Raw genomic sequence first — 11554 nt, 5'->3', positions numbered from 1 at the left:
TATTGATGACCCAATAATAGATTTATATATCCTGTCAAACATATTATTATTATTATTAATATTTTGCATAGTCAAATAAGAGATTAAGGAAAAATGAACGCCTAATAGGGCAACAGAGACTATATGAAAACTGAAATTCAAACTCGTTAAGATAGACTTTCAGTCTCTTGAATGACTTTCGATATTAAAATTAATAACTATGTGATTATTTTCTTATTTATATAAATTCTTTATAAGATTTTGGTCAAATTAGGGAGAGAAAATGTAATTAAAGATTGATGCAAGCCACCAATTTGATGCTTCTCAATTACATTTGTACTTGTAAATTTTAATATTACTACTGATTATTTTTTTATTGATGGGCTAACTAGTCATTTCATAAAATTGATTATTTTCAAGAAAGTTGAAAATAGAGCCTTAAATCACTCAAACCCTATCATATTCAAACCCTAAAGAAAGGAATGGTAGGCTTTAAATGATTTCTATAAATGGAAAAATACCTAAGAATATCATTAGCATTTATGCCCTGAATTTTCTATTCTTCTTGTCCATTATATATGTCCTTAAAATTCTTATTTTCAACCCTTTTGCAAAAACAGTCACTTTACCATAGATCTAAGCAATAGAAGAAAACAATATTAATACCCATTTTCAATATTGAATGAGAACTTTAAAATTTTCAAAAATATTTTTTTTTGCACAAAGATCACTTTTAACCCACGACTGAAACTATTTACATTCGGTAACCTCTCAAAAGTGTATAAATTTTGTATATTTTTGTATATAACATATAATAATGTATGTGTATAATATATATTTTACTATTATTTTAAGAGCGACTATACAGTGTCATTTTTTTTCTTTTGATGTTCAATTATGGCCAAAATAAGAGGAAATTTTTCTTAAGTAAATTAAAGGGTCCATCAGTAGAGAAATAAAAATCTAGAATAATTAAGAAGTCATTACAGCCTAAAATGATTTGTAATCTTTGATAGGTTGGGAATCTTAATCTAAAAGGTAAATCTAATCAAGATTCAAGAAAACCTAGCCATAGTTTTCGTTAAATAATCTTAGATTAATTCTTGAACACTTAATTTCCAAATGAACGGCCAGGATTTCTTGAAGTGTGAGTGTGTACAAAGAGAAGTGTCACATGTAATCATTTCTTAAAAGTCTATAAAGGTCACTTCCAAAAATGCATGCTTCTGAGGGAGAATAAAGTTACAAAAAAGGTTCCCATAAAAAGACAATAAATATTGCTCATTTTCACATAACTCTGTACAGAAAATAAGTTTTAGGAAAAATTATACTGTATAGTCGCTCTCAAAATAACAGCAAATATATATATTATTTGTTATATATAAATTTTGTACATTTTTACTGCTACTAAATATAAATAATTTCTAATACGGGCTAAAAGTGATCTTTGCTCTAAGTTTGATAATGTAAAGATATTTATATAATTAAATTATTTTATAGATAATTGTAACCAAAATCTCTTGAAAAGAATTAACTAGTAAACCGATAAAAAACTAACTAACCTATTATTACATATTAAAGGTTATTGATAGTGGAAAAATAAAATTTTATCTAGTCATTATATATAATTTAAATTCATCTATACATACGAAGTTTTTTGAGAAATAGTTTAAATTTTATGCATTAACATAGCATAAGGAGTTTTAGTTGGAGTATATAGTGATTTGGCATTGTAAAAATACTATGCACTTCCAACTTTACTTTTATATCTACCTGGATCGTTTGGTTAGAAAATAAGTTATTTCGGGATCAATTATCCCGATACTAGTTATTTCGGGATTATTATTTCATTCCCCTATAAGAATAAAAATAACAATATAATTTCAGAATAACTAATTTCGAAATTACTACTGCATTTTATTCCAACCAAATATAAAATAAATTTATCTTAAATTTAATTTCAAAATTAATTATCTCTTATCTGTCATACCAAACATGCCCCGTAATATAACATGCACCAAAAAAGGACTATTTTATTACCAACAATGGTTTTGTGAAAGAGAAAAGAGGTTGTAGAGTATAGTGGGGGGTGCATAGGGAAAAAGTAAAAGACAAACACAAACAGAAGAAGAAAAAGTATAGTGGAGGAGAGATAGAGATGTGATGACTAGAAAATTTCTATGATTTGTTATATTTGTTGGGTTGAAACCAATCACTCTGTTCTGGCCATTACCCCATCATTGTCCACACGTACTGCTTTTTTTACTTACTACTAGTACTACCATTTCATAAGTCTCAATCTTGTCTCTCTTGTCTAATTGATCATTTCTTCACTTTCTTGGATTTATTTAGGTAATTGGGTTTTCTGGGGTTTTGATAAAAATTCAAGAAAGTCACTTTTTTTTTTGTTGTTCTAGTAGTAAAGTTTTGAACGTTTTTTTTTGCTTCTTCAACTTCTTGGATTTATTCAGGTAATTGGGATTTGTGGTGTTTTCATAAAAATTCAAAAAAGTCACTTTTTTTATTGTTGTAGTAGTAAAGTTTTGAACTTTTCGTTGCTTCTTCAACTTCTTGAATTTATTCAGGCAATTGGGATTTGTGGGGTTTTCATTTTCAAGAAAGTAAGTTTTTTTGTTGGAGATTGTGGTAAAGTTTTGATCTTTTTGGTCTAAGAATCTTGTTGTGTGTGGTTCAAGAAAATGACTGTGGAAGAAATTAGAGGAAATGATAAGGGTGGTGAAAAGGGAAATTATCAAAATTATGATAATTTTCCAATTGGTATGAGAGTTCTTGCTGTTGATGATGACCCTATTTGTTTGAAGCTTTTGGATGGTTTGCTCAGGAAATGCCAGTATCATGGTAGGTTGCTGCTGCTGTTGAGTTTTTTGGTTATTTGTTCTCCTTTTCTGTTTTATCTGGGAAAAAAAAGTTTTAACTTGTTTAATGATGGTTGTTTCTTGTTTCTAACTTTTAAAAAGAGCATTTAAGTGTGTAATCTATAAAGAATGGACTTTTGCTCTGGTAAAAGGGGTTTTCAAATTGTTTTCATGATTTCAATTTGCTGTTCTTTTTCATGCATGTTTCATGTTTCTAGTTGATTTGATCATGGCCTTTAACCAATCAAAATTGTGAAGGGAAAAAAGGTCTTAGAACAAAGGTCAATGGTGTTCTTTTGATTTATTTTTTGCTTTTTGAAATGTATTTTGAACATAATCCAGCTCCAAAATCTGTATTTTGTACTTTCTAAATTCTGTTTTCAAGTGAGATTTTTGTTTCTAAGAGCATATGAAATTTGATTTGTTCTTGATTGCCCTGTAGTTTAAGTGAGCACCAGATTTAGTTAAATCTTGCACTGAAAATATATTTTGTTGCAACCCTGGATTTTCTTGATTTATTTTGAGATCTTTCTAGTTTTCGAAATTATTAGTCTTTTCCTCCTTGAGATTTTTTAATAAAATATTTCATTATTATTCTGAAGATGATCTTTTGTCTTTGGACAGTAACTACCACAAGTCAGGCAAGAATGGCATTGAAGATGTTGAGGGAGAATAGAGATAGATTTGATTTGGTAATCAGTGATGTTCACATGCCTGATATGGATGGCTTTAAACTTCTTGAACTTGTTGGTCTTGAGATGGATCTTCCAGTTATAAGTAAGTCAAATACCTTCATTTATCTTAGTTATAGATCTACCCCTTTCGCCTCATTTTCAACGTTTTACTCCCTTTAGATTCTGTAGTACTAGCATCAAATATCTTATTGCATTCTGTTTCAATCGTAGTAGAGGAATTTTAGGGGTAATGTTTGGATTTTTGAACTTTTTTTTGGTCCAGTGTTGTCCGCAAACAGCGATACGAAACTTGTAATGAAGGGAATTAGTCATGGTGCTTGCGACTATTTGGTGAAACCTGTGCGGCTCGAGGAGCTGAGGAATGTATGGCAACATGTAATCCGAAGAAAGAACGTTGAACCTAAGAGCCGGAGCAAGTCTAACGATCATGACAAATCTTATCGGGAAAGTGGAGAAGGTGGTCGAGGGCAATCACCGACAGGTAATGCTGATCAAAACGGAAAACTTAACAAGAAAAGGAAGGATGAAGAAGATGAGACTGATGAAAATGGAACTGACAATGAAGATACAGCAAATCAGAAGAAAGCTCGTGTCGTTTGGTCCATAGAGCTTCACAGGAAGTTTGTTGCAGCTGTTAATCAGTTGGGTATCGAAAGTGAGTTTTTTAGCATTAGTAAGTTTTCTCTAATCTATGTTTGCTATGAATGTTCCAATATTAACTGACTATTTCTCTGTCCTGTTTCTGATGCAGAAGCTGTCCCAAAGAGGATTCTTGACCTAATGAATGTTGACGGGCTTACAAGGGAAAATGTGGCAAGCCATCTCCAGGCACTAGTCTTGCTCCTTGTTCTTCGCTATACCTTTGTTACGATACAGTTTTAGAGTTCTTAATCAGTTTTTTCTTTCTGTGCTACAGAAGTATAGGCTTTACTTGAAAAGGATAAGTTCAGTAGCAACCCAGCAAGCCAACATGGTTGCCGCATTAGGGGGCAAGGATTATATGCGAATGGGCTCATTGGATGGACTTGGAGATTTTCGAACATTAGCTGGATCAGGACGGTATGCTCATCCTACCTTGTCATCATACACTTCAGGGGGCATGCTTGGCAGATTAAATAGTGCTGCTGGTCTAAGTGTTCGCAATCTGGCCGCACCTCAGCTACTCCAACCTAGTCATGGTCAAAGTTTGAACAACTCCATTAACGCTTTTGCAAAATTGAATCCGAATATTCTACCTGCTAGCCAGAATGCTAGTTTATTTCATGGAATTCCTGCATCGTTGGAGCTTGATCAATTGCAACAGAATAAGTCCTCTGTACATATTCCTTTGGATGAGTCGAGACTGCTGACAACTGATGTACTTGGTTGCACAAATAACTCCTTATCCAATGTTTCGAATAATCCTATGATACTACAAGGGAACTCTATCAACATGACTCCATTTAGCTCGGACTCCTTCAATAGCGGTGTTAACGGTTCTTCCAATTTTTTAGACCAAGGTAGATGTAACGAGAACTGGCAAAATTCGGTTCAGTTATCGAAGTTCCAGTCAAGTTCTTTCCCATTGACCAAAGCCTTCCTTAACAGCCATTTGCCTCAAAGTAGTGTTAGAGATGATAATTCTTCAGCTGCGCCGCCTCATTTGCAGAACAGCTCTCTTGATTTTGCTTCCACCACCACAGTTTCGCCTTCTTTTGAAGATTCAAGGGGAAAAATCCAATTTCGTGATTGTACGGCTGGCGCTGTTCAGAGTATGAATCAAACACAGTCTCAAGCATGGGCCGAAAATAAACAACGTTATTCCAACAATTCAAATAATACTTTCGGCAACTTAAGCTCCCAGGTTCCCAACAATGGTGGTAACATCACTTCTTTTAGCCATAGTATTCACCAAAGCAATGAGAACTTTGGCAGAAAGATGGACATGTCACTGATTGGTAGATCAAATGGAGGTTCGTCGGCACTCATACAGCATGCTGAGAATGAAAAGTTAACCTCCGACTCAAGGACAAGGTCAAATGAAGATTACCTCTTGGAGCCAACAAAGCAACAAGTTGGTTTTAGTCCACAGGGCTATGACTCCCTAGATGATCTAATGAGTGCAATGAAACGGGTATGATTACCTTTTCCGATATGCCTCTCTTAATTTTGAAAATTCCAAGTACTTTTTTTACTCAGCATAAACAAGATCCCAGATTCTGAAAACTGAAAGATATATCGAGGTGCCATAAAAAACACTAGTTATGTGAGAAAACTGATTTGAAGTGCATTGTCGAAGATTTATGCATAATAGTGATAGGCAAAGAATTAAGCTTTCTCAGGGAAGTAATGTTCCTTATATAAATGTATAGCTGGATTACGATATAAACATATACACACATGTTCATCTGAAACTGGAAACGACTGAAAATAGATCTGATAGAATTTTGCATCCAACTCATGAAAGAAATCTGCAGAGGGTGTGATTACCATATTTTTGCTCCCCAACAATAACAACCAATACCACAAAAGCGGGGCTGAATCAAATGGCTCTGTGCGCTATCTCCTCCTTTAGCTTCTTGGGATTGAACACTTATTTCCCCTGGGGTTCATCTGGCGTTACATCTAATGTCAATCAGGTGCATACTTATATCGACCTGTACACCTATGTGAAACTATAGTCAGTGTCCTTTTATATTGTGTTCTACTTCTGAGTTCATTGTTCATTTCATCTCATTTTAGTTGCATAACACTATTATCTCAAACTGTAGACTTTTCAGCTGTTTTCGCTTGTGCTTAGTGCCCCCAGAAATTCTTGGATTTCTTGCAATATAAGATTGAATGTCATAACTCTTATTTGTATACCATCAAATCCCAGTTTTCAGGATATCGCATCATCCCAATCACCCCTAATTCTAAGTTATAAGGATACACTAGGCATCAGAATTCAAAAAGTTACTTGTGTTTTTGTCCGCGGATTTCGCTCATCAAGTTCTTCTTTGATCTTCACAACAACAACAACTACAACTACAACTACAACTTTGTGTCAATCTTAAACAAGTTGGGGTCGGCAATATGGATCCTCACTTTATTCCTCTAAACTCAACTCATATCAACATCATTACCAAAAAAAAAAAAAATTGCAAGTTAAAGAACAATAAATATAAATATAAATATAAATAATAGTAGTAATAATAATAATAATATTAAAAGTTATGTACCAAGTCTAAAACCTATTCTCAACTAGTAAGTATCACTATCACCTATATTTATCATTTTCTTCCAACGTTCCCTATCTTTAGCTAAGTCTGTATTAATTTTAAGGATTTGTAGGTCTTTTGAGACAACTTCCTTCCATGTGATTTTAGGTCAATCCGTTTCCGTTTAACACCTTCCTCCACCATGGTTTCACATCTACAGTTCTGCATTTTGTCCCCTTTGCTATAATGAGATTGAATTTAGGAAACCCTCAGTTAAATCCGTGCATGTGTCCTTAACTTTTTCCATTACATACATTACCAAGAAAAAGAAAGGGAAAATTTTGAAAAATACAAAAAAAAATCAAAATAATGGTAAGTGGTGGTGCATTATAAAGGATTGGGCTTTTTAACACATTTGGCCGATCGGCGAAAAATAACTACAGCTGCTAGGCAAATATATAAAACGAGTATACAATGACTGTATAAAACATGTATATTATATTATATATATATTTTATATTAATATACAAAAATATAATTTGCTGGCTATTATTTTGTGGAGCGGCTACACTGTAAATTTCCCTAAAGGGATTTGCTTATGTAATGCAGGATCAAGATGGAGGCATGTTAGAGGAAGAACAATATGTATTTGATAATTATCCTTTCGGATCATGACTAATTTTCTGAAGGTTTTGTAGCAGTAAGTTTCAGCAAGAAGAGGATCTAGGTTGCAGCAATATTAATTTGATCCTTTAGGAGTTGTGTCAATATGTAGCATCCCCCCCCCCCCCCACTTCCTGGAAAAATGATGTTATTGACAGTACCATTTCTAATGCAAGTTGCTTGCTGCTTTTTAGCTCGTTTTCTTTCAGACAACTTCTCCAAGATCACAGGTGCAGGTTTGACCCATTTTGGACGGGTCAAAATGTATTGAGCCAATAAATGGACGGGTCAATTATCCACCCAAAAAATATTTGGGCTGAGGTGGGCTGGTCAAGATCGGGCTAAAATTTGGGTCATAGCCCAACTCGCTCAACTCTTAACAACAATAATAAACCCAGTATGATCCCAATAGGTGGGGCTAAATTTTTTGCAAAGTCATTGAAAAATAGCTACTATTTTCCTACAACACAGAAAGTTCCAGCACAATATATTGGAGATTGGTGCACATGTGTATGAACTTCTAGCATATTGTGCCGGAACTCCAACACACAAAAAGTTCCAGTATAATATACTGGAGATTGGAGCACATGTGTATGAACTTTCAGCATATTATGTTGTATCAGTATTATACTGGAACTCTAGTATATTATGCTAGAATATTTTTCGGATTTTGAACAATGTTTTCGTTCAGATTTATCTTTACATAAAAAGTAGCCAAATTTCGATTACTTTTAAAACTGTGGTTATTTTTTAATTACCACTTGTAAATCTGGCTATTTTTGAATTTCACCCAAATTAATGCGTTGTTTTCTCAAACAAAAAAGAAATTATTCATGAATCAATTTGGGCTAAAAATCAGCATAACTTTAAAGAGATTTTTATAAATCACTATCTTTTAGTGGTAATTAACTATCTATAGATATCATTTGCTATATTACGGATTGTAGATATGTTTTATGTTGTTATAAGATGTATTAGATGTATTTAAGCTACTGTATTCATGAATATAGTAGCAAAAATAGGCGTGAATCAGGGAAGTCCAGCTAATCAGTTGTTGTATTCGACTGTATTTATGGCGTGAAACATTAGATTACAGCTGGACAGATTATTGTATTCGACTGTATTTGACTGTATTCACGGCGTGAAACAGGGGACTACACTGTTTTTAAACGGAAAGTAAATCAATTAACATAATAGACTCCTAATATAACTCAACAAACTCAATTATAACACACAAAATTTGTATTTTCAGTTATAAAAAAGATTCTCAACCGAAAAATACCCCAAACACATAGCAAACTTTAGAGAAATTATATAATACATCTTAATACATGAATTATATTAATTAAGAAAAACATATGAATACATTCATGGCATATAACGAGATAGTGAATACAATGAAATACATAGAATACATCGGGATACATTGAAATACAATGAAAAGAAGACAATGAATACAATGAAATACAGGGAATTCAGCGAGATACATAGAATTACAATGGAAAAAAATAAAATGAATACAAGACCTCTAATAGAAACATAACTGTACAAAGACGGGACTGAGCCACGTCATACCCATATACATATATATATACAAATACATGAAAATACATTGAAATATACTAATGGTAGGTGATGTGGGTGAGAGGAATTTTGAGATTGAGCATCGTGTTTTCAGGGAATGAGGGAAGAGAATGGCATGTATCAAAGTAGAGAGAGAAAGAAAATAGTGTAACTGAATAACGTATTTAGTGGCTTAGGGGTAGGAGGTAACCAAAATTAGATATTTTGCTATAAACAGTAAAAGGTATCTATAGAATATAATTTTTTAAAATGGTATTTATTTAAAATAAATAAAGTATTTTAACATTTGCTATAGGAGGTAAAAATTCCAACTTTAAATTGTAAAAATAGCACGGGCTGGCCAGTTTTCGGATGGGTTATTGAAAAATAACCAGCGTTTGCAAAGTCATTAAAAAATAGCCATTATTTTGCTGCAACACGGAATGTTCCAGCATATTATTCTGAAAGTTCATACACATGTGCTCCAATCTCCAGTATATTATGTTGGAACTTTCCGCGTGTTGGAGTTCCAGCATAATATACTGGAGATCGGTGTACCTGTGTATGAACTTCCATGTATATTATGTTGGAACTCCAACACGCGAAAAGTTCCAACATAATATACTGGAGATTGGAGCACATGTGTATGAACTTCCAACATATTATGCTGGACCGGTATATTACATTGGAACTCCAGTATATTATACTGGATTCCAATATATTATACTGGAGTATTTCCCGGATTTTGAACAATGTTTTCGTTCAGATTTATCTTTACATGAAAAATGGCTAAATTTCGATTACTTTTGAAACTGTGACTATTTTTGAGTGACCACTTGTAAATCTGGCTATTTTTGAATTCCTCCTCTTTAAATTGGTTGAGATGCGTTGGGTCAAAGATGGAATGAGTACAAAAATGGGCGGATCAATAACCAGCTCAACCTTGGGCGGGTCAATAGGTAAAATTTGACAACCTTAATATCATATTTCTTCGGGGTGTTGAGGAGGCAGTGGCGGAGCTAGCACTAGTGGTATGGGTTAGGCCGAATTCAGTCATTTCGATCCAAATCTTGTTTTAAGAAATTCATTTAATACGTACAAATTATTAATTTAGAATCAAGTAACTTAAAATATTTTGATAAATCTACTTCTCAAAAGTAAATTATTGATAGTTGTAGCATTGTTAATCTCACAAAAGTTTGCTAATTCTCAATGTATAAGTTTAGTTAAGACCTTATTATATATATATATATTATGTATGTTATATACAAAAATTATTCATATTTTATACACTTTTTCGGCTACCAAATATAAATAGTTTTTGGCATGAGCTAAAAGTGAAAAAAAGCCCTTAATATTTTGAGAGGAGTGGATACAGTCTTATTTTTGTGTACCACCTGTCCTAAATAATTAGTTGGGTTGGCGAAGTGAATTTGTTGTAAAATATTTGACATTTAGAAAATGAAATATTATTTATTAGCTTTTCTCATATCTACATTTACCTTTATTGCTCTAATTAGTGGAATGTTAATTAGGCAAACAACAACAATAACAACCCAACAAGTTCTCACAAGTAGGGTTTGAGGAGGGTAAGAGTGTATGTAGACCTTACCCTTTACCCCGAAGAATAGAGACTGTTTCCGAAAGACTCTTGGCTCAAGAATGGAATGCTAATTAGGCAGTGCGTTTAAAGGAGATAAAAGGTAGTTTAGACAAATATTAAGGCTATCAAATATATTAATTTCTTAGTAAGTGTATAAAAACTTTAATAGACAGATAATAGGATACGAAGATTAATGAAATTTCGAGAAGATAAATTTTAAACCAATTAATAAAAGATTCAATGGAATGCTTCGTAGGACCATTTGGACCAAAACAAAAATAGAGCAGGATAGTGCGATAATGATATTGACTTAAAAATTAGAGAAAATAATATTTTATAGTCGTTCTTAAAATAATAGCCAAAAAAAATATATTTTTTGTATATATATATATACACATTCTGAATGTTATATACAAAAATTATACAAATTTTATACACTTTTTTGACTACCGAATTATATACGGTCGAAATCGGGTTCGTCCATTGTTTGACCAATCGAGGCTAAAGTATGGTACGTCAAAGTTCGCATTCTGGTTATATCGAATCATGGTGCAAAATTAGATCGTCAAGCTCGTGACCCAGAGACCGATCAAGATCGAAATCGGGTAAGATTGAGACCGAGCAAGATCGAGGGAAACTTACCGAGCCAAATAACAGAAAGCCAAAATATCCGCAATCGGTCGAGGATCACGGCAGAAATCTCGTCATGTATTAAGAAGAGGCCGATTGATTAGCAAATCATTGAATTTTTTACCTTATATAGAATTGTATCAAAAGTAAAACACTCATACTATACAAAGGAGGGGTCTGACCATTTGTAGAACATATTGTAACATGCAAAAAGAAGCAATATACTGATCAATTCTAATTCTTATCATCGTTGTTCAGTTCTAGTACTAGTTGAGACATTTCTTGGCTCGAGTGTGATCAAACTCTAAGACTATGTCAGTTCAATTTTGTGATTTGTATTTACTTTATTATCGTCAATTTCAATAT

The 11554-nt window shown here is 33.0% G+C and overlaps 1 protein-coding gene across 3 annotated transcripts; it reads left to right on the top strand.

Moving 5' to 3' along the window:
• Positions 1 to 2058: 2058 nt before the first annotated feature.
• On the top strand, positions 2059 to 7583 carry LOC107776251 (two-component response regulator ARR12-like). 3 transcript variants are annotated; one of them, XR_012694727.1, is made up of 7 exons: positions 2059 to 2838; positions 3480 to 3632; positions 3813 to 4205; positions 4302 to 4378; positions 4467 to 5663; positions 5997 to 6168; positions 7339 to 7583. XR_012694727.1 is itself a non-coding variant. In XM_016596124.2 (6 exons), the coding sequence occupies exons 1-6, from the start codon at positions 2679 to 2681 to the stop codon at positions 7402 to 7404; spliced, it is 2046 nt and encodes a 681-aa protein (XP_016451610.1). In that variant the 5' UTR covers positions 2059 to 2678; the 3' UTR covers positions 7405 to 7583. The 3 variants fall into 3 exon arrangements, 2 of the variants coding, with proteins under 2 accessions (XP_016451610.1, XP_016451612.1); XM_016596124.2 differs by lacking the exon at positions 5997 to 6168; XM_016596126.2 differs by lacking the exon at positions 7339 to 7583 and having other exon boundaries at positions 6007 to 6148.
• The last annotated feature ends 3971 nt before the right edge of the window (positions 7584 to 11554 follow it).

Source organism: Nicotiana tabacum, chromosome 9 (assembly GCF_000715075.1).
Source record: "Nicotiana tabacum cultivar K326 chromosome 9, ASM71507v2, whole genome shotgun sequence".
Taxonomy (NCBI): domain Eukaryota; kingdom Viridiplantae; phylum Streptophyta; class Magnoliopsida; order Solanales; family Solanaceae; genus Nicotiana; species Nicotiana tabacum.
Note: the sequence above shows the minus strand (reverse complement) of the source record. Positions and strands in the feature narration are given on the sequence as shown.

What these genes read in the sequence shown, in the direction of transcription:
- LOC107776251 (XM_016596124.2), top strand. Translation starts at nt 2,679, where the DNA reads ATGACTGTGGAAGAAATTAGAGGAAATGATAAGGGTGGTGAAAAGGGA. An exon ending in CAGGAAATGCCAGTATCATG is followed by an intron (nt 2,839 to 3,479) that starts GTAGGTTGCTGC and finishes GTCTTTGGACAG; the next exon opens with TAACTACCACAAGTCAGGCA. An exon ending in ATGTGGCAAGCCATCTCCAG is followed by an intron (nt 4,379 to 4,466) that starts GCACTAGTCTTG and finishes TCTGTGCTACAG; the next exon opens with AAGTATAGGCTTTACTTGAA.